The 22,651-nt window shown below is 35.4% G+C and overlaps 1 protein-coding gene across 1 annotated transcript in view; it reads right to left on the bottom strand.

Moving 5' to 3' along the window:
* Positions 1-3,083: 3,083 nt before the first annotated feature.
* The window catches only part of LOC150094495 (tRNA N(3)-cytidine methyltransferase METTL6), a 90,028-nt gene continuing 70,460 nt past the window's right edge, over positions 3,084-22,651 (bottom strand). The window contains exons 4-5 of the mRNA XM_090412119.1: positions 18,552-18,693; positions 3,084-3,342 (exon numbers count right to left, since the gene is read on the bottom strand). Of these exons, the coding sequence (XP_090268245.1) occupies positions 3,200-3,342; positions 18,552-18,693 (285 nt within the window). The 3' untranslated portion in view covers positions 3,084-3,199. The remainder of the gene's footprint in view (positions 3,343-18,551; positions 18,694-22,651) is intronic.

The raw sequence follows: 22,651 nt of genomic DNA, 5'->3' as shown, positions 1-22,651 counted from the left end.
TCATCCAACTGTGCCTTAAACTGATTCAACGTGTCTACATTCACAACACATTCAGGAAATGTATTCCACTCAACCATGCAAAGAACCTTCTCCTCACTCCTCTGCTCACACCCTCCTTATACAGTTTCCAGTGATGGCCACTTGTTCTACCCCCTCTCCCATTCTATGAAAAATCTCTTCCATGTCAACCTGATAACAATCCCTTACTAGCTTATGTGTCTCAATCATATCCTCCCGCCTGCTTCCTCCTATTAACAAGGCTTTGCAACTCACATTCTCTCATTCTGTCTTTGTACTCGACATTCCAAAGACCACTGACCACCTTTGTGAATCTATCTAAAATTTATGGAAGATTAGGAAGAAACATGGATTTGAAAACCAGCAATATGATATCCAAATGCTCTACAATATTGTATTGTGGAAATTTTATTGTTCAGTCAGATGATTTTTGTATCTAGAATGAAGAATTCTAGGAGATATAAAATTCTTGGCTAGATAGTGTAGACCACTCACATTATGCAATATTCACCAGGGAGAAATAAAAATTTGTCTATTTTTACTATGAGAGGTTTTTTAAATGGTTCTATCCTCTTAGTTCAATGTGGTTTATGGTCAACTGCAGGGATGACTGGAGAGCAATCCCAGGCAGAGATGGCCAACTCAAGGTGGTTAATTAACTCAGATAAGGCAAATCACTTGGGTATTAGTCATCTTTGTGCTTTAGTTTCAATTACGGGGGGGGGGGTACTGAAAGTTCTGATAACCACCCAGAACAAAATGATATTAAAGCAACATATCACATGAAAAAGAACATACGAGGATATAAGACTATAAGTTACCCTCATAATTCTATGTTACCAGTATGTTCTTTCTTGTTGTTATATCACTTGCTTTAATATTATTTTTGTTCTAGGTGTTTATCAAAACTTTTCAGCCTTCCCCCTCCCTCGTAGTCATTTGATTGTTTATCTGCATGAGATTGGTGAAAAAGGAAAACTAATAGCCTTTGGAGATATGATATAAAAGAGCTGAGGATTTTTTCTCTATCGCTCATACTATCTATCTGTCCTTTCTTTCTCCTAAAACTATCAAGCGCTCTTGCCTCCCCCCCCATACTATTTAATATAGGCCTATGATGAACTTTTAACTTCTTAACTTTTTTTTTCACCTCAATAAAGGTCAAAACCAGTCTGCTTAGTGGCCCTTTCCATAATGCATAGCATTATGCATGTCCATAAGGATATGTGCCTTGCATTATGGGATACTAAGGCAATTGATGTGGGGTCATTAACTCCTGTATACAAGTAGCCCACTTGTGAAGATATTTCACGGGCAAACTTTGTTTGCTTACACATGGATAAACCAAGAATATAATTTCTGGGCTTGTTTAATTTATAATCTAACCAAGTGAAAAAACTTTCAACATGTGATGACAAAGCTGAAGCCTCACTTCTTTGGTATGCAGCATCTCTAGATTTTTCTGTCTCTCCATATTAAGATTACCTGCATCTGCACGACAGTGGGTGGATATCTGGATATTTAAGTGGGCCATGTTCAAGGTTTTGTGGATCGAAGTAGTGATCTCATCTTGAAAATAGGGGTGAATACTATTTTTATGTTTTCTAAGCATTTTTTCAAGTTCTATGGAAATAAAGCTGATATATGGAAGACTGATGAAGTCTGTTTTCCTCGTCATTAGAAACATCTTGAATCCTGTGCTGGTCAATAAGTCTAGAGACATGCATTCATTATAGCCATTTTGTTGAAAAGTAGTTATTAAATATTGGAGTTCTTTAGCTAATTCATCTTTGTCAGTAATAAGGCAGGCTCTTGCTCCTAGTGTTGAAATAATGCTCAAGTTTTAAGGTCCATAACGATCTGTCAGTGTGTGTAGACCTTTTAAAATGCAGGCTTTTAATTCACCAGATTCCTTAGTTAGTCAAAGACCCAGAAATGAGAGTGAACCATTAGATTCTAACTCACAGGTAAATTTTATGTCAGGATGTTGGCAACTGAGGTACTGAAGGAAATTCAAAAGTGAAGGTACTCCGTGGTTCCAGAATAAGAATGCACTGTCAGTATACCTTTTCATAACTTTGGTTCATGATGGTATTCTTCTAGGACCTTTAATCTGAATACTTCCATATAGATTTGCTAGAATTGGCAAAAGAGGACTTCCCTTGGTTAGACCAGAGTTCTGTTTGTGTGTGTGTGTGTATATGTACGAATGTACACACACGCAAAATTACATTTGTATTAATACTGTGGGTGGGGTAAGGATTAGATAATCTGGAAACCTTCCTCCTAGTAAAAACCAAAACATGGTACTTTATAAAGCCATTTCAGGACAAAAATAAGGCATGGAAGTCTCACACTGGACAGTGATATTGAACCACCTGAAAACTGTTAAGCATCCATACCTACTGAAATTAAAACCCATAACCTGTTGACTGGAAAACAGACTTGCTAAACACAGTCAACCAGGCAAACATTTAGTCATTCTGGAATATGCAATTCTCATAAAGATGTTACAATGATCATTATGTGTAAAATTCATGTGATAAAATGCATCCACAGCCATGTAATTAGTCTTAGTTCTGTATACAAAAATTATTGCCAGCACAGGATGTTTTCACATTCCACAGATATTGAAACATTACCCGAGAAATGTCAAAAAGCCAAATGAGAAAGAGGAGTACAATGTATATAGAGAGAATAGAGAGAGTATATGAAAGAACAGTCAAAGTTTGAAGATAAAGATCCAATTGCTATCACATGTAATATTCAACAAAGAGAAAACTGTTCTTCATGAATTGGTTTTCTGTTTATAACACTATTTTAATAGGGAAAATAATTTTATAATTGAGTGATTCAGATATGATCAGTTTTTTTTTTTTTTTTAGAATGTGCCTTAAACATGTACAAGGTATTACTATACATAAATACATTTCTAGTTAATAAAGCACCAAAGAAAAGCAGATTCCAAAAAAAAATCCAGCATGGAATTAATGAGTTAATTCATCCAGTAACAATTAACATGAATAAAAAAGTATGTCTTTGAAGCAAAAATAAAATGCAGCAGCTGGATAATCTTAATCTTTATTGCTTACAGCATTATAACTAAATTTAATATAAAAATATGATATGGCCAAATAAATAAATATATATGAATACAACAACCTATGCTTTTTGTTTGTTGTCAACTCAATGGTTTGCAAAATTTTGCTTGAATAAAAACTCTAGGTGCAGATAGATTTTCTTTTGCATTAACAGTTTCTCTCCTTATATAGTGGTTAGAAATAAGTTCAAATCCGCAGCTTCTAGCAAGTTTCTCCAAGAAAGCTAAGAAATAAAAGAAAGCATGTCAGTCATTTTGGAGAGTGAATGAGTATATGATCAGTAACAGTTTATGAGAAAAATGGTTTGTTAGATATTTTAATTTTTAATATTTTAAGCATTTTTAACAGGTTTTTTTTTGAAAACTGTATATCAACTTTTGTCCCAAATATCATTTTCTTACAGGTGCACAAGATACTATACATCATCATCATCAAATTCCTGCATTGTACCCTCAAGGGGTGTAGAGGATATGAAAGTACTACATGTAAAAAATTACATCATTACTAACTTCCTATTAACAATTTTCCTCCAAATCAGTCTGTTACTTGTCAAGACTCCAACATTATCAGATCTTATATTTCTATCGTCTAAGGCACTTTGTACCGTATCAATCCACCTATATCTTCGTCTTCCTCTGGGTCGTTTTGCTGCCAACCTAGCAGAGAACACTTGTTTTGCTAATCTTTCCTTGCCCATTCTGTTTAAGTGACCATACCACCTGAGATTAGCTCTGCTAACGCATTCCTGGATGTTGACAATGTGAAGTTCTTTCCTAATATCCTCATTTTTAATATAATATTGCCATTGATGCCATCTGTTCACGCCTATAATCTTTCTCAGGACTCTCATATCTGTGGTCTCTAGTCTTTGGTCAAGTGTTTTACTTCTGACCCAGCTCTCAGATCCATAAGTTAAAACTGGTTTGAACACTGTTTGTATACAGCTAATTTAGTGTTCCGACTAATTTCTCTCTTATTCCATATGAATTTATTCAATTGACTTCCTACCATACCAGCTTTGCTGATTCTGTTGTCTACTTCTATATTTAATTTACCATCTTCAGTAAAAATCGTGCCTAAGTAGCTGAAATGTTTCACTTGTTCCACAGGTTCTACATTCACAACACAGTTGACATTTTCAATGATTCTGCCTATTTTCATTGTCTTTGTCTTTTTATTGCTGACCTTCATACCATATCTATTACAACAGCTATTCAATTTAGTCAGAGAATCTTGCAGACTTGTAGCAGATTTATTTAGAAGTATAACATCATCTGCATAAAGCAAAGAGCTGACATTAACATCTCCAATTTTGATATCATGTTTAATACCACTTTCCTTCATAATGTGATCCATATAGATAATGAATAACAGAGGGGATAATGTACATTCTTGTCTCACACCAGATTTAACATTAAACCATCTTCCTGTACTTCCTTCATTTCTAACTGCTAACTTACAGCTCAAATAAAGACTAAGTATTGCTTAATATAATGCCCCATTGACACCATATAACTGTAGCGTATTGAATAGCTTCTCTCTTGGCACCTTGACATATGCCTTTTCCAAATCGACAAAACTTAAATACAGATCTCTGTTATATTCCCATGCTTTCTCGACTATTTGTTGTAAAGTGAAGATCTGATCCTGACAGCCTCTATTTGGCCTGAATCCATCTTGTTCTTCACCAACCTTTTCTTCCACAATTCTTCTCAACCGTTTCTCAAGTGTACTTGCATAGATCTTGCCAGGAACACTTGGTAGGGAAATACCTCTGTAATTCTCACATTCAGTTTTATTTCCCTTTTTATATATGGGTACTATGAGAGCTCTACTCCAATCATCGGGAATTCGTCCCTCTGTCCAGGCTTTCTGAACTATGCAGTGCAGCCACTGTAAAATTGGGGTGCTTAAGGGTCAAAGCTGTATAACTGAGAGGAGACCTCCACATAGCCTTTAAAGGAATGCGGAGAACCAACCAGGGCTTCTGACCTAATGTCCAATTCTCACCGTCTCGTGGTGCACCCTATTGGATATCTACTTGGATACTGAACGAACGAGGATGGGCTGGCAATTTGGGATTTAGCCGACCAAATTGTATTCTTATTGGTTAAACCAAAATAAAAAATGATGGTACGACATGACAAAATTTCATGCCGGCTGGGGCGTCGCCCGGTTAAACAAGGCCCCCGTTGTTTTCGCCAGGGAACCAGGGCAAACAGCGAAAAGTCAGCTACTGGAACAAATCTGAAAACAAACCTCAACTCAATATCACCAGAGTCAAAGATCGGTACTATCAACATAAGAAGCCTGAATGGCAAAGAAATGGAGCTAGCTGAGGAATTAGATAAGTACCAGATCGACATAATAGGGGTGACTGAAACAAAAAAGACCAAAACTAGTGAGATCTTTCTGAGCAATAAATGCAATAGGTTATATTCAGGCAATGACAATCAAGGAAAAGAAGGAGTAGCCATAGTATTCAACACAAAATATGAGGCTAATCTTCTTGAATGGCAGTCAGTCTCAAGTAGAGTAGTGTGGGCAAATATGAGAATGGGGAACTGGACAATGACTTATTTGTGCCTATGGTCCCACAGAAGGTTCTACTAAGGTAGAAGTGGAGGAATTTTTTCAGGCTTTAGAAAAAGCAACTGACACAATGAAAAAGGAAAAGTTGGTCCTTGTGGGGATCTAAATAGCAGAGTAGGAAATGATTGTGAGATGTACAAAAATATTTTGGGAAAATTTGGAGAAAAGAGCAAAGCCAATAATAATGGCAAATACCTGCTCAGGACATGGACTGGTTATTACTAACACCATGTTCCAACATAAAAATGTGCACAAATTCACATGGAGAGAAGAGAGAAGAGGAGAGAAAAATAAAAACTCCATGGTGGACACAGGAAGTTAAAGAGGCAGTGAAGGAAAAGAAGAAAGCATATCAAAAGTTCCTGGCAAATAAGTCAGCTTGTGCTCTTACAGAATACAGAGACAAATGCAAGAATGCTAAATACTGTGTAAAACTAGCTAAACAAAAGTCATGGGAGGACTTTGGCAAGAATACAGAAAATAAATATCAAGAAGGTGGCAAAATATTCTGGAGGTTGTTGAAGAAGCTTAGGAATGGAGGAAAGAGTGCAGTAAAAGGAGTTAGAGATGATAAAGGTGACATGAAAATGGGAGAAAAAGATATCCTTGAAGTATGGAATAATTACTTTGAAAAACTGCTAAATGAAACAAGCAGTGATGACAGCACATTGGTAAAAAACACTGACCGGGCATGCAGTCAGGAATACATATCCATACTTGAAGTAGAAAAAGTCAAAGGCTTGAAATGTGGAAAGGCAGCAGGAGTAGATGATATTATATTCTACCAGTGGCTTTGGGTGTGGCTTACAGTGTAACTTCTTACAGTGGATTTCTATAGTCATAACTGAAAAATTTTACCAGCCATAAAATTGGGAGGTCATAGATAAGGGTCTACTGTATGCAGGGTGTCCCTGAATTCATGGCCCAAACATGAGGAGATGGTAGTACACACCGAAACCAGCAATATTTGTTATAGAATATGCTGCAAACGCAGTGAGGAGTCAGAAATGAAGGACAGACAAAGGTTTCCAAAGTCACATTTATTGGAAAGTTTATTTAGTTTTCAAAAAAAATTTAGTTTCCAAAGTCAAAGCCCACTAACATTGATACACGCAGCACAATGGTGGAGTAGTGGTTGGCGTACCTGCTCATAAACACCGGGCTTGTCGCGCGCATCGCCGGACAGTCAGGCATCTGCACCCCCTACCGGCACCGGGCTGCGTTTGCGACCGCACATTCTATGACCAATATTGGTGGTTTTGTTGTGTACTACCATCCCCTCATGTTTGGGACATGAATTCAGGGACACCCTGTATACTTAGACCTTTCTGATGGTGACCTCTGCCATAATGATCACCTGCTTAAGACTTGCCAAGTCAATCATGTTGCACCAAACATCTCTTTTGCTAACTTGTTCTCTAATTTCTATTTAAGTAAAATACCATCTTAGATTATATCATATACATTCTTCAATGCTAACAACGTCAAGTTCCTTTCTAATATTTTCATTTTTAATATGATTCTGCCAATGATACCATGTTTGCACTCCTAATTTTTTCAGCAATTTCATGCGCACGTGCACAAACATGAATGCAATACAGAGTTAGCCTTTGATCAACTATTTCTAACCTAACTCATATCTGTTAAACTGGTCTGAACTCTCTTGTATACTTGTTTAGAGTGTTTTTGCAAACTTCTCTGTTATTCTATAAACATTCATAAACTGGCACCTAACTATACCATCATTGCTTATTATTTATATCCAAAAGTATTTTGTCATCTTCAATAAAAATTGTCGCATAGAGGATTAATCAGCTGACTTCCTGGTTGGCTGAGTGGTAAGTGTATCCACTCGCTAACCAACAGGCTGCAAGTTCAAATCCTGTCATGGATGTTTGTGACTGTATTTAGGTGGGAAATTATTCTCCTTGCCCAGTGTAATTACTGTCCTGTTTATTGAAGGTCTGAAAAATGTCCCATTATTAGGACTCTGGACTATGTAAAAAATCAATAAAAGTACAAAAACTTATTAAATTAATAAAAAAAAATAATAAAAATAATTCTTAGCCTACTCATGGTACTAATGTAATATAGGCTTACTACCATTTGTGAGTGGCAGTCACATAAAAAAATGTATTATGAAGCCAAGGCTGTGGCAGACCATTGGGCCTAACACATAAGAGAAAGATAAATAACAAAGATAAACAAAAATTATGCAGAAAATGCTGAAATATTTTTCTTGTTCTACAGGTACTCCATTGAAACGCAATCCATGTTTTCCATGTTCCCAGCTATTTTTATAGTTTTGGTTTTTTATTGTTGATTTTAATATCAAGTTTGTTACAGCTGTTATTTAATTCAGCAAGTCCTGAAGACTTGCAATGGATTTATTTAGGAATATAACATCATCCCTTATACAGTTAACAGCTAAATTGGATAATTCCATTTTTAATATCAGTTTAGTGTCACTTTCCTTCTTAATGTAATTCCCTACAGATGATGAATAACCAGACAAATAGCTTACACTTGATTTTACATCAAATCATCTTTCTGTAACTCTGGCAATTGTAACTCAGATGAAGTATCAGATGTTAACAGGAAGATCCAAAGAAGTTTTCTGCTTGCCAAGTAAGAGGAAGAATGATTTATGGAAATATGACTTTAATCAATGCAGACAGCAGGAAGGTTACAAAGCAGAAGAAATAGGTTGATGGTAAGAAGGTGACAGAAGCAGAAGAAATAGTTGAGTTGCTGAGTGACTGCTTTGCAAGTGTGTATCATCCAGGTGGAGATTTCACAGTTACTGATGTGCAAATTGAGAAAGATAAACAGAAGGCATTCAGTATATTGAAAAATATCAATGTGAAAATAGCAATGGGACTAGATGATATGTCAGCACATGTGCTATAAAAGTGTGGCTGCAAGACAGAAGCAGCAAATTTCAGTCCAATTAATATTCCAGGAGTAGTGGATAAAGTATTGGAAAAGTTGGTTAAAGGTAAATTTCAAAGATGGATGGATAGAAATATGATATTCTACGGTGGACAACACTGCTCTGTAAAGGTTAAGTCCAATTTATTACATTTCATAATATGGCAGCAGAATTATTATTATTATGGCATGACACCTCCACGGAGTCCAAAGACTCATCAAGGGAGGGTAACTACTCTACAACTCGCTGTCTCCACCCTCAATCCACCAACTACAATGAACCACAACCACGGCAACGCCATCTATCACCCACCACCACTAATATTTTCACAGACAATCACAAACATTGTTTGTAATTGTCTGTGAAAAGAATCACGAGATTCTATATCAAAGCTCACCATTTGATATAGAATCTTTATATACAAATGTACCTCTCAAAAAGACTTTAAAATTACTGGCTGACATCTTTCCAGAGTATACATTATAAAACTATTCGATTTTGTAATACACTCTGGATATTTCTTATGTCAAAACAAATTTTACAGCCAAGTAGAAGGAACAGCCATGGGTAGTCCTCTCTCTCCTGCTTTAGCCAACTTTTATTTAGAACATCTAGAAAAAGTCCTCTTCTCATCTATATTCCCTCAACCATCCTTTTGGGTAAGATATATAGATGACATCTTTACTGTACGGCCTCACAACAAAGACTCCTTACCATCTTTTTTAAACAGTATCAATTCCTTACATCATCGTATAAAGATTACTATGGAAATGGAAAAAAACAACCAATTATCATTTTTAGATGTTCTCCTCATCTGGTCATCTTCAAATACTCTTACAACTACAGTTTACAGGAAACCAACGTTCACAGGTCGTTATATTCTTAAAGAATCTGCCCATCATGCTTGTCAAAAAAACAGGAATCATAAAATGTCTAATGAGAAGAGCCAAAACTAATTGTTCTACTTCTAATTTTCTACAGAAAGAACTTTCTACTATCCAACAGCACATGAAACTCAATGGCTTTTCGGAAAAGAGTACACAACATCTTCTCGATTCTTATAATCCACCACTAAACAACAAAGATTCAATACGTCGAGTTCCAATTCCATACATCTCCGGGATTTCAGAACCTATTTCAAGAATTCTGAAGAAATATGAGTTAACAGCTACTTATTCACTTATTAACAAATTATCTTCCCATTTTCCTTCTTCTAAAGACAAATGCTCAACTATGTCTCTTCCTGGAGTTTATCAAATTCCCTGCAACTGTGATCTCTCCTATTTTGGACAAACTGGATGCTCTCTAGAAAAAAAATCCAAGAACATCAATCCGCTATTCATCACAACAAACCCGAAAAATCTAGATTGGCTCAGCATGGGATAGAAACTAACCACAACATCCTTTGGTCAAAAACTTGCCTCTTACATAGATCCTGCTATAGATTTGAACATTTATTCAAAGAAAGCATAGAGGCCTTACTCCATCGTCCTAACCTGAATTGGAATGACTGTATATCTGTATCAAAAATCTGGGAAAGTCTAATCAGGATAACTCATTAATTCATATTAATTTCATGTTATTTAAAATTATTGAAATTATTAATTAATATTTTTAATTCAATCATGACTCTGCTTAATACTTAGTGATATAACATCATGCAGCTTGTTCTATTTACAATGATCTATTGTTAGTATTCCACCTTGTATTTTAAAACTGTTCTTGTATTGCCACTGAAGATGGTCTGCAATTTTCAGACCGAAATATTTGGCTAATTAAATATCTTTCTGGTGTGTACGTGCTTATATTATACAAAAAACGTAAAACAGATCCTTAAAGTTGAGTTTCATCCAACTTTTTCACAGCATTTATCTAAAAGTAGCTGAAAAATAGAAACTTTTCTACTGATTGACAGTCACAGAATCAATGCTAGCAATATTTTGTAATTGAAGATTTCCCAAGTAGTATAGAATTTTACATTTAATGGGTTTTCCATTACCTTGGAAGTAACTGAAATTCGCACATATCTCTCATCCCTTTTATGGAAATAGACATAATGTGGACTCATTTTCAAGCTACACGATGAAAACCACTAGAACAGGTGAGTATAAAAAGGCAACACAAATATGGAGCCAATTCTGGAGCACAAAATTTCAGAACAGTTAGTTGTGTCACCTTTCTATTTTGACTTTTACACTACCCATTTAAGTGATTATTGCCATCCATTTCATACAAATATTCTAGAATAGCTTGCTTAATCTCATCATTTGCTCATACCACACTAACCCTACTTAACTTTCTAATCATTAGAATACAAATCCAACTTATTTGTGCCTATGGTCCCACAGAAGGTTCTTCTAAAGAAGAAGTGAAGGAATTTTTTGAGTTATTAAAACAGGCAGCTGACATAAAGAAAATGGAAAAAGTGGTCCTTGTTGGAGATCTGAACAGCAGAGTAGGATATGAATTCCACCAGGCATACAGGAACATTTTGGGAAAATTTGGAGAAAAGGGCAAAGCTAATAAATGGTAAATATTTACTGGATTTCAATTTCAGCTCAGGACACAGACTACACATTACTAACACGATGTTTCAACATAAAAATGTGCACAAGGAAAGAAGACACAAGAAATAGGAAAAGATTCATTGACTACATCATGATTGATAGTAATATTGTAAAAACAGTCATAATTTAAAATTATGAATATTTTTACAAATTGTTTATGTTAGTACATTATTAGTTTTGGTATCATAATACGTATTGTCAGCATTTGCAATGTGCACGTTATTGATGTTATTTTGTCAAAATGAAATGTGAAGCAATAAAAAAAAAAATTATCTACTTACTGGATTTGGATAGTTGTGTTACTTTCAGAAATTTTATTGTGGTTTAAAATTATTAAGTGCTGTGTTTTGTAAAGACATTCTCGTAATGCTAATTGAGACGACACATCAGCCATTATACATTACCTTGCTTGCCACTTTCATGGAGTGCGCGTGCTTGCCAAGGAGTTTGATCAGTGATTGACAGCTGACAGAGAGAGCGTTCAGTATCAAGGTAACGGAAACAACAAGAGAGCGTTCAGTATCAAAGAATGGAGGATAAACAAAAGAGAACTAATGGAAGTTTAAGAATGCAGGCCGGCAAAATTGTGTTCTTAGGAAATTAAGTTTTTATGTGACAGTCGGGGGCATATTAATAGAAATTTCCGAAAAAGGAATCGTAGAATTGTGAGTCTTTAAAGTGGAGGAGTTAAGACTGCAAATAAGTATTGGTAAATAAAAGAAAATATTGCGATTGGCGTTATATAGGAATGTTCGAGGAAACGCTGATTAAAAATTTCATCTGTTTTAAGGAAGCCGGATCTATCTGTTATTTCTACTGGAAAAGGAGATGGAATTTAGCACTTAGATAAAGAAGTAGACGAAACCTTTTTTTGCTGGTACAAAATTTAACAAAATTGAACTGCATGAAGTAAGAGTACTTATACTTTGATGAATTCAGAATATCTTACTTCAGAGTCAGGAGGAATAATGTGTGCTACATAAGGGTGATGAGAAAGGATTCTATAGAAAAAGAAGAAGAGAAACTTATATCTTCCGAAAAAGGCCTTAACAAAGAAACTGACTATGAGCATTTTGTTATTGTGTAAACAAGGTGTTTAGTCTAGTAGACGTGATTAAGTATATGTTAAACAAACCAGTAATAGAATGAGTCAGAGAATGGGAGATCTCTAAAGTGTAAGTTTATCTTAACACATTCATTGCCAAGATAAAAATTGGAATTTTGTGTGGTGGCCAAATTTTTTATATTTTTTTATTTAGTTTAGAAACTTGATAGCAACGTCCATGCGATAGCGCGTGATCGGCTGATATGTGAGAACTCGCATCACGTGATATCGCGTGATTGGCAATGAACGAACCCTTTGGATCCAGTTAATTTTGTAGTTAGTTGTGTAATTTTAATTGAAGTGTATATATTGTTTTGTTTTTATTAAATGTCTGTATTTTGTATTTGGTCTTGAGTCAGTGATTTTTCAGATTCTGAAGGAAACAGTTAAAAGTCATTGCACCAATCAGAATTGAACCCTTGTGCACATAAATAAAAACACTAGGAAATAGAAATAATCGTTATAGAGAAAATCTCATAACAAATGAGGATTGATAAAAAAATAAATAATCCTTCTTTATAACAAATGGCTACAGAGATCTAATAATCTTTATAACAATATTATCATGCTGATTCAGAATATAAGAGTGTACAGAGGATTTGAAACTGGATGTGACCATTACTTAGTACTAAGCAGGATAAAATGATATCACATTGAAAAGAACAGTATGTAAGAAAGTTTTAAAATGAATTAAAGTTGAAGAGCTTTTACTGGTAAATTGTAGCTTAACTATACACACATAATTGAAGAAAAAAAGAAACAAATTGAAAACAAAAACTAAATCTTGGAGTCTCAATGGGAAACTCTAAAAAAAAAAAAAAAGATTGATTGATTCAAGGAGGTAAGTGATGAAGTTGTCTGCAAAGATATAAAAATAAAGAATCAAGGTCAACACAAGAAGTTAAAGAATCAGTCCTAGAAAAGATAAAAGCATACTGAGAGTTTCTAGCAAATAAGTCAGCAGGTACCCTAAAAGAATACAGAGAAAAATGTAGTTCGAAGTTTTTCCACTTGGTTATACTATAAATTAAAGATGCCAAGAAATTATATACTTGGTTTAATCCTTTATCCAAGTGAAAGCAAACAAGTTTGTGCCAGAACTATTTTCAGGACTGGGGCAACTCATATATATAGAAGCTTATGACTTACCAACACTTGCCTTAGTATTCCATAATGCAAAGCATGTATCCTTAAGGGTATGTATAATGCTATGCATTATAGGAAAGTCTCTACCCAGACTGATTTTGATCTTTGTATAGGTGATGTGAGCTTTAAAAATAAGATGATCTTGAAAGATCGCCAAACTCAGCATTGTTCCACTCAGTGACAGGCTCACCCCATCACCGAGAAGAACTTTTCAGCATTGGCTCTACCCAGTGGCAGGCTCATCCCACTACCAAGCAGAGCCATAATCTCAGCAGTGGCCCCACTCAGAGACGGGCAAAAACCAACCCCCAAGTAGAACCTTTCAAATCAGAGCCAGAGCCACACCGGTTTTGACCTTTACTGAGGTCTCATCAGTGGGAGCCAGACCTAGAGGTGGTGATACCAAGGCTGAAGTAATGCAAAAGTCATATTTCCAGTGTAAACAAACAAGGAACAATCCTGAAAAGAGTTCAGGTGCAAACTTGAATCAGTCCTTTGCTTACACTTGGATAAAGGATTAAACCAAGTATATAATTTCTTGGTATCTTTAATTTAGAGAAAAATGTAAGAGAGATAAGTTATGTGTAAAAGCAGCTAAACCAGTCTTGGGAAGAATTTGGTGTACCTTGTGTAAGCCTAATCCAATATCAACGTACATTATCGCATAAACAGACACACTTGATATATATTCTTGTTCAGGATTATCACATGTATAACTACTTACAATTCTCGTTCAGAACACTGCCTTTTACATGAATCTTTTGTTCACATGTAAGTGCTTCTTGTCTTTCTTTCTTTCTGTCTGTCTGCTGCCTTGTCCATGATTTCCCTAAATTTCTTCCTTGTCCGAGTCATTGATTATTCCATGCCCTATGGGATCCTTAACATGGCGGCAATGTGCAGCTCTTTCTTAGCAAGACGACTGACACAATACTTCTCACGTGGCGGCAGACCCAGGTAAGAGACTCCGAACCTAATGTAGCAGTGGACCCAGGTAAGAGAAGATTTAGAAAACCTTAACAAAAAAATTCCTTCTCGACATCTTACCTTATATATACCTGGTCTTCCATTGTACGCATGCGCGCATCTTGAACTTTCCATATATGGTCATGTATTGACCTTCGGACATGCTGACATCATTCTTTGCATGTCTTTGGAAATTTCCATCTATGGCACTTCTTTGAATTCTTCACTATTCTTAGAATTAAACTATGAGTTAACAGCATTACTTGATGACGTCATGCACCACATTATTTTAACAAATGCTCATAAAAGATTATTACAAAAAAAATAACATGTAAAAGCAAACATGATAAGTTACATAGTCATGTTTGAGAGATTTTACAGTATTTTCGGTTGAATATCATCTATTCCAGCTACCTTTCCATATTTCAAATTTTTTATGGCTTTTTCTATCCCAAATATTGATATGTACTTCCCTTTGCATTCTTCTTGAAAATTTTCTAGTATGGTTCTGTCACTGCTTGGTTCAGAATTTAGCAGTCTTTCAAAGTAATTACTCCAGACTTCTAAGATATCATCATCTTCAATGTTTAGGCCACCATTGTCATCTTTGATTCCTTTTACAGTACTCTTTCCTCCATTTCTAAGCTTCTTCAGTAGCCTCCAGTTTTCGGGGAAGACGCTACAAAAAGACAAGCCCACAAGTGCAAAGGAATAACGTGTCAGGTGAAAATTTAGGGTTACAAGGAGTCCCGGTAGGGGTTGATATAAAAGGGCTGGAATCCCCCCCCCCCAAAGGGGGATTTTTGTCTGGAGTCTCTGTTCTCTCTCAGTGGCAGAAGTCGGAAGTGTCGAGTCGTGATTAGAGGGATCGCAGATTCCAAGCCCTCGATGAATGAATAGTGGATTTTCGAAGCAACAAGCAACTTCCAGAAAAGATAGTGGCCAGGTAGCATGCCTTATGGATGCAGAATCGCCTCATGCTAAGAATATTCTAGGCATAGATGATCGGTATGCAGACTCCATGAGGACCAACCTAAGCTGACAGGAATTTTAGCCTTAACATAGAGGGAAGAAAATGTTTTGAAGGAAAGGAATCCAAGAATTGAAAGGACAAGCATGAGGAATCCTCGAGTTCGGTATAGTAAACCTTTAATCAAGTAATGTGAGAGAGGAAGGTAATTGTAACTTAAGAATCTTAAACCTTCATAAAGTTTTGAGACTCTATTTAAAATTAAGACAGAACTGTGATATTTTAATTGTAGTCGGTGAGCAATATGTGCTATGTATTATAATTGTACTTGTGTTGATTGCTAGCTATGTTTTAGAGCTGTAGAGATGTCTAATCCCGACAGCTTGATTAACACCTAAAAGTCATTATTGGTTTTATAATCTAAGAATGCAAGCTTTGAATCTTTGAACATAATGTTTTTGTAGTATTAATTACTGTGTGATGTATATTGATTAATTTTACTTTGTAATCTAGTAGTACAGTGATATTTGAAAGTTCTTTATTCTGTATGATGATCAATATGTTAAATAAACCTTTTGATCTTATTAATTTGGTTGCCTGTGTCTAAGAATCCGATGCACCACTCATAAATTATTCGGATCTAAGAGGGAGATAATTGTTAATTAAGGCCACAACTGCAAACATGGTTGATTATAGAAGGTATTGATAATTGATAACTTTGTATAGAAATAGATTAGATTAACCATGTGCATTATTAAAACACTTAAGGAACAGAACAACGTAGTTAAGGATATAAATTAAATTAAACTTTAATAAATATTTTCCGATATTTCGGCAACGTCACATTGCCATTTTCTAAAGGAACTTACAAAAAAGTTACGTGCACGTAGGCACTCCAACACAGAAACTGGGAATGAAGAGATGAAGCTATTGTTCTCCTAACAGTCCTGATGGTGCCCTCTAGCGGGTAGACCAACCACTTCCCCTAGACCTACCTGGTGTTTACCAGGTCCCTTGCAGTTGTAAACTGTCTTACTTTGGCCAAACAGGCAGGACAGCGAATATCAGAATTTCAGAACACAAGGACTACATCCGTTTTCACAAATACAGTCATTCTGGGCTGCGGACCATGCTCTGGATACACGCCACAGAATATGGTGGAAGAAAGCTACAGTGATACACCGTAGCAAATACAAATTTGAAAGACTCTTTATGGAATCAGCCTCAGCCCTAAGAAATTCTCCAAACCTCAACAAATTTGGTTGTATGCGACTGCCCCAAATTTGGGAGGCCTACATCTGCAGACCTTCAGCCCAACGGCCAAGAACACCTACTTAGCCCGCTAGAGGGCACCATCAGGACTGTTAGGAGAACAATAGCTTCATCTCTTCATTCCCAGTTTCTGTGTTGGAGTGCCTACGTGCACATAACTTTTTTGTAAGTTCCTTTAGAAAATGGCAATGTGACGTTGCCGAAATATCGGAAAATATGTATTAAAGTTTAATTTAATTTATATCCTTAACTACGTTGTTCTATTCCTTAAGTGTTTTAATAATGCATAACCAACGTATAAGCCTGTCTACGAGAATAACCATGTGCATATCTGAAGGTTCACTTCTTGACTGAGAAGTTTTTCCAATCTAAGGGTTCTGGGTGGCACAGCAGAACAAATAAATTTCCCCAGAACCTTAAGAGAAGTTAACTTAAGAAGCTTTGTTATTAAGGAGTTGGGCTTAACCTTGAGACAATCTCTTTGTGGATCAGACTCGTGCATGTGATAATCTGAGGGGGCTGAAGTATATAATAGTAAGACAAAGACAGACACATTATAGGCACTGCTGAGAAAGGACAAATTATTCAAGAGATAGTTAAGTAAAAGAATTAAACCATAAATAGTAAATATTAATTACTACGACATCATAACAGTGGCAGAGTGACAGATGACCCAGGTAAGAGAAGAATTAGAAAACCCTAAGACAAAATTCCTTCTAGACGTCTTGTCTTACATATACCCAGACTTCCATTGTGTGAATGCACACATTTCTCAATTATATGGGGTGGAAATGGAACACTATACAGAGCAATCCATAGTCAACATTTAGGCTGTCAGTCAGCAGGAATTGTAGGAAATACAGAAAGATGGTTTCATGTCAAATAAGGGGTAAGACAAGAATGCATATTATGAAAGAAAGTGGTATTAGAATTGGATATGTCAAACTTAGCTCTTCGATTCATGCAGATAATATTGTACTGCTAAACACATCTAGTATGTCTCCAGGATTCTCTAAACTGAACAACAGCTGTAACAAATTTGGTGAAAAACACAATAAAAAGAACAAAACTATGAAAATAGGCAGGACATAGAAAACCAGTTGCATTCTGAATTGAGAGCCTATAGAACAAGTAAAATATTTCAGCCATTTTGTCAAAATTTTTAGTGATGATGGCAAGTTAAATCTGAAAATAGATAACAGAATAAGCTAATTTGATATGGTGGGTAGCTAGCTAAATATATTTATATGGAATAAGAGAGAAATTATCCAAAACACGAAACTAGCAGTATACAAGACCTTGTTCAAACCAGTTTTAAATTATGGATCTGAGAATTGGGTTAGAAATAAAGCACGTGATCAAAGACTAGACTAGACACCACAGATATGAGGGCTCTGAAAAAAAATTAGGGGAGTGAACAGATGACATTAATGGCAGAACCATATTATAAATGAAGATATTAGAAAGGAACTTTGCATTATTAGCATTCAAGAATGTGTAAGCAGTGTTAACCTAAGGTGGTATGCCCACTTAAATAGAATGAGTGAGGAGAGGTTAGCAAAACAGGTTCCAAGTTTGATTCCAAGATGGCAAGAAAGAGACCCAGAACCAAGGTCAAGGTGGATTGATTTAGTCACAAGTGCCTTAGAAGAATGAAATGTTAGATATGACAATATTGGAGTGCTGACAAGTAATAGACTAATAAATAATGTAAAGCTAATCAAGAAATTGATGATGATATGTTCATTGTAGAATCAGCTAGTTTTGTGAAAAAAAATCATATCAGATTAGACAATTATAAGTGGAATGTTTGGAAATAATAACTACCATGTTTGTACTTTTATTTTTTAGTTCATAACATTCTATTGTTAATAATGCTCACCATCAGAAAAATAGAAGGCTCTTGTTCCATCCTGTCTTACATAAAAATTCTCTTTAAGCTTATGACCTGGACTAAATCTCAACATAGCCTGATCGTAGATACCATAGTCACGAAACAGCAAGAGACCACCAGGTTTCAACACCTATATATATACATATATATATTATTATAATTCATTTATTACTCGGTGGGAAATATTATTAAAAAGTTTTAATGACTGATACCGAGAGATAAAGAGATGACATGGTATATTTGAAAAGATACTACTAGTTTCGTTGAATTGATCAACATCTTCAGGTATCACAATCAAAGAAATATATAAAAAATTACAGAGACTTAAAATTGCATTAACAGAACAAGTACAAAAGACAGTAGCGTGTTTGAAAACAAAATGCGAAGACTACGCGTTGTCACGAGTGCACCAATACTGAACAGAGGCAACGTGTGCATCAGAGAGATTGAAACTTAGGCTGCTGTTGATATGGGAAGAATCTAGAGAAATTTCTCTAGATTCGACAATCTTTCTCTCGAGCTCATCATAGCACACATGGATGATAGAAGTTTGAGTCCAGTTCATAATGTGTTGGTGGCCTTCGTCTGAGTTAACTGAAAAGAGAACGTGGCTAGAGAGAGCACTGGCTCTAGTCCTGTTGTAGGAGATATCTCTACGGTGTTCTTCCAAACGTAGAAGGATGGATTTAGCAGTCTGGCCATAGTATGGCTTTCCACAATCACATAAAATTTTGTACACTCCTGGAAATTGAGTTGGAAGATGTTTCTCTTTAGGATTACTAAGTATAGAACGAAGTTTTGGGAGCATAGTAAAGCAAGTTCTGAAGTTAAACTTCTTGAGAATTTTTGTCAGTTTTGGTGAAAGAGAGCTGATGTAAGGCAAAGAGATGAAGGCTCTGGGCAAAGAGGGATCTTCAGAAGTAGTAGAGTGACGGGGGGAAAGAAATTTGTCAATTTTATTAGGAGAGAAACCATTATTAATAAACGTTTTTTAAAGAAAAAGAAGTTCATTTTCAATTTCTGGTTCTTCTGTAAGTAAAGATTTGGCTCGGTGAGCTAAGGTGGAAATAATACCCAATTTTTGTGGGGGGTAGTGATGGGAGGAAGCATGAAGGTATCTATCAGTATGAGTAGGTTTTCTAAAAACTGAGATTTTAATACTCTCAGCACATCTGGTAAGTTTCAGGTCTAGAGAGGGAAGGCAGTCATCGGATTCCAGTTTGAAGGTAAAAGAGAATTTTTCATGACACTTGTTTAGGTGGTCTAAAAATAAATTGAAGTTGTTGACACCAACTTCCCAGATGAGGAAAACATCATCAATATTTTCAATACCTTCATGCTTCCTCCCATCACTACCCCCCACAAAAATTTAGTATTATTTCCACCTTAGCTCACCGAGCCAAATCTTTACTTACAGAAGAAGCAGAAATTGAAAATGAATTCCTTTTTCTTAAAAAACTTTTATTAATAATGGTTTCTCTCCTAATAAAATTGACAAATTTCTTTCCCCCAGTCACTCTACTACTTCTGAAGATCCCTCTTCCCCTAGAGCCTTCATCTCTTTGCCTTACATCAGTTCTCTTTCACCAAAACTGGCAAAAATTCTCAAGTTTAACTTCAGAACTTGCTTTACTATGCCCCCAAAACTTCGTTCTATACTTAGTAAACCTAAAGAGAAACATCTTCCAACTCAATTTCCAGGAGTGTACAAAATTTTATGTGATTGTGGAAAGCCATACTATGGCCAGACTGATAAATCCATCCTTCTATGTTTGGAAGAACACCGTAGAGATATCTCCTACAACAGGACTAGAGCCAGCGGTCTCTCTCTAGTCAAGTTCTCTTTTCAGTTAACTCAGACGAAGGCCACCAACACATTATGAACTGGACTCAAACTTCTAACATCCATGTGTGCTATGATGAGCTCGAGAGAAAGATTGTCGAATCTAGAGAAATTTCTCTAGATTCTTCCCATATCAACAGCAGCCTAAGTTTCAATCTCTCTGATGCACATGTTGCCTCTGTTCAGTATTGGCGCACTCGTGACAGTGCATAGTCTACGTTTATTTGGAACTCAAGCTCGCATTTTGTTTTCAAACACGCTACTGTCTTTTGTACTTGTTCTGTTAATGCAATTTTAAGTCTCTGTAATTTTTTATATATTTCTTTGATTGTGATACCTGAAGATATTGATCAATTCAACGAAACTAGTAGTATCTTTTCAAATATACCATGTCATCTCTTTATCTCTGGGTATCAGTCATTAAAACTTTTTAATACATATATATATATATATATATATATTCTTATTCTCCAGTTATACGAAATAGGAATTATTTTATTTAAATAAATATATATATATATATATATATATATTTTATACCAACCTCAATCCATGAGAAGTCTCAAGATCCTCATGCTATTAAGCAAATAACTCTTTTCTGGATATAATCTAGCATTCTAAAGGAGATTTTTGGTGCAACGACTACCATCCTAGAACAATAATTGAAGTATGAATAGATTTGGAATTCACAGATTTAGAGGTTGAGCAGAAGAGAAGTAATGTTTAAAGATGTTTTTTTCTATCTGATCTTATGTGGAGGAGTATCCAGAGCATGGAGAAAAACATCTTTATCACACAGAAGTCATTTCAGGTTTAAGAGACTATTCATAGAATCAGCATCAGCTATGAAGCACTCTCGCTTCAACAAGTATGGTTGAATTAATTTACCAAAGATCTGGAAGACTATCATTTTGAGACCTAATAGCTGGACTTCTCTGAATTAATTATGTCATTATCTGACCCATAATGGGCACCACATAAGGACATTAGGTGTCACTTTACTTCAGGGTTGAGCCACTCCATGGATTCCCTTCTGGAAAGAGGATCATAATAAAGGGCCATGGTTTCATCCCCAATGACAATGGATTCCAGTTAAAATTTAAACTGTTTCTACAATTACTTGGTTTAGTGCTGTGTGCCTCTCATAATTAGGAGAGTGGTTCCATTTTCCAGCCTGACTGAGACATGACTGAAAGAAAAAAACTGTATAGTGTAGTGTCATATAGATTAAGTTGTTTTCCTGTTGATGACCTCAATACAGAGGCCAAAATGTCAAATTTCACTTTCTTAATGATAAGTAAAGTAATTATTCTAATACGCATGTTTTGTCTCCATAAATCATCATCATCATCATGCATATCAAGGATTTAGGCCTAGAATGGCCTATTCTGGCCTTAGAAGTCATCGTTGAATCGTTTAAGAGGACATCCTGGTTTTCTTTTTCCTAATGGCTTGTACTTCAAGGCTTGTTTTGGTAATCTTTCTGTTTTCATTCTTTGAACGTGTTCCATCCATTTATGTTTATATTTTTTAATTTTTTCTATTACTGGTTCTTGGTTTAATTCTTTTATAATTTCTTCGTTTCTTTTGTGATCAAATAGGGTATACTTTGCAGTTTTTCTCATAAACTACATTTCTGCTGTTGTTAATCTTTGTCTTTTTGTTTTATTGTCCAGATTTCGCTTCCATACATTAAGACTGGTAGGGCTAATGTATTGTATACTTTTAGTCTGGTTTGTTTTTGAGCTAGGTTTGGTTTAAATATAGAGTTAATTACACCTGTTATTTTTAAATATTTTGCAATTTTTACGTTTATATCTTTTTCATTTTCATATGTGATCATACATCCTAGGTAATTAAATGAATTACCTAGGATGTAATTTTCTAGGATAGAAAAAAAGATCTTGTTATGTATTACTATTTTTGTTCTTGCTGAATCTTGTCCTTTAAAGGCCATAGTTTTTTATTTTTCTGTTGATATTATCATACCATAATCTTTGGATATCTCATTTAGATCTAAAATAGCTTTCTGTAGTTTATCTTCAGAATTTGTAATTATTATTTGGTCGTCGGCAAAGAGGAGAGTGTTTAAGTTAACTGTAGGAGAAAGTTTAATTCCTTGATGTAAATTTTTATTCCATTTTATTATTATTTCATTTAAGTAGATATTAAAAAGAGTTGTTGAGAGGGGACATCCCTGTCGGACCCTTTGGTTTATCTCTCTCGTATATGATAGCTCGTGATT

Source organism: Typopeltis vanoorti, chromosome 22 (genome assembly GCF_054136105.1).
Source record: "Typopeltis vanoorti isolate ZY-2024b chromosome 22, IOZ_Tvanoo_1.0, whole genome shotgun sequence".
Taxonomy (NCBI): domain Eukaryota; kingdom Metazoa; phylum Arthropoda; class Arachnida; order Uropygi; family Thelyphonidae; genus Typopeltis; species Typopeltis vanoorti.
Note: the sequence above shows the minus strand (reverse complement) of the source record. Positions and strands in the feature narration are given on the sequence as shown.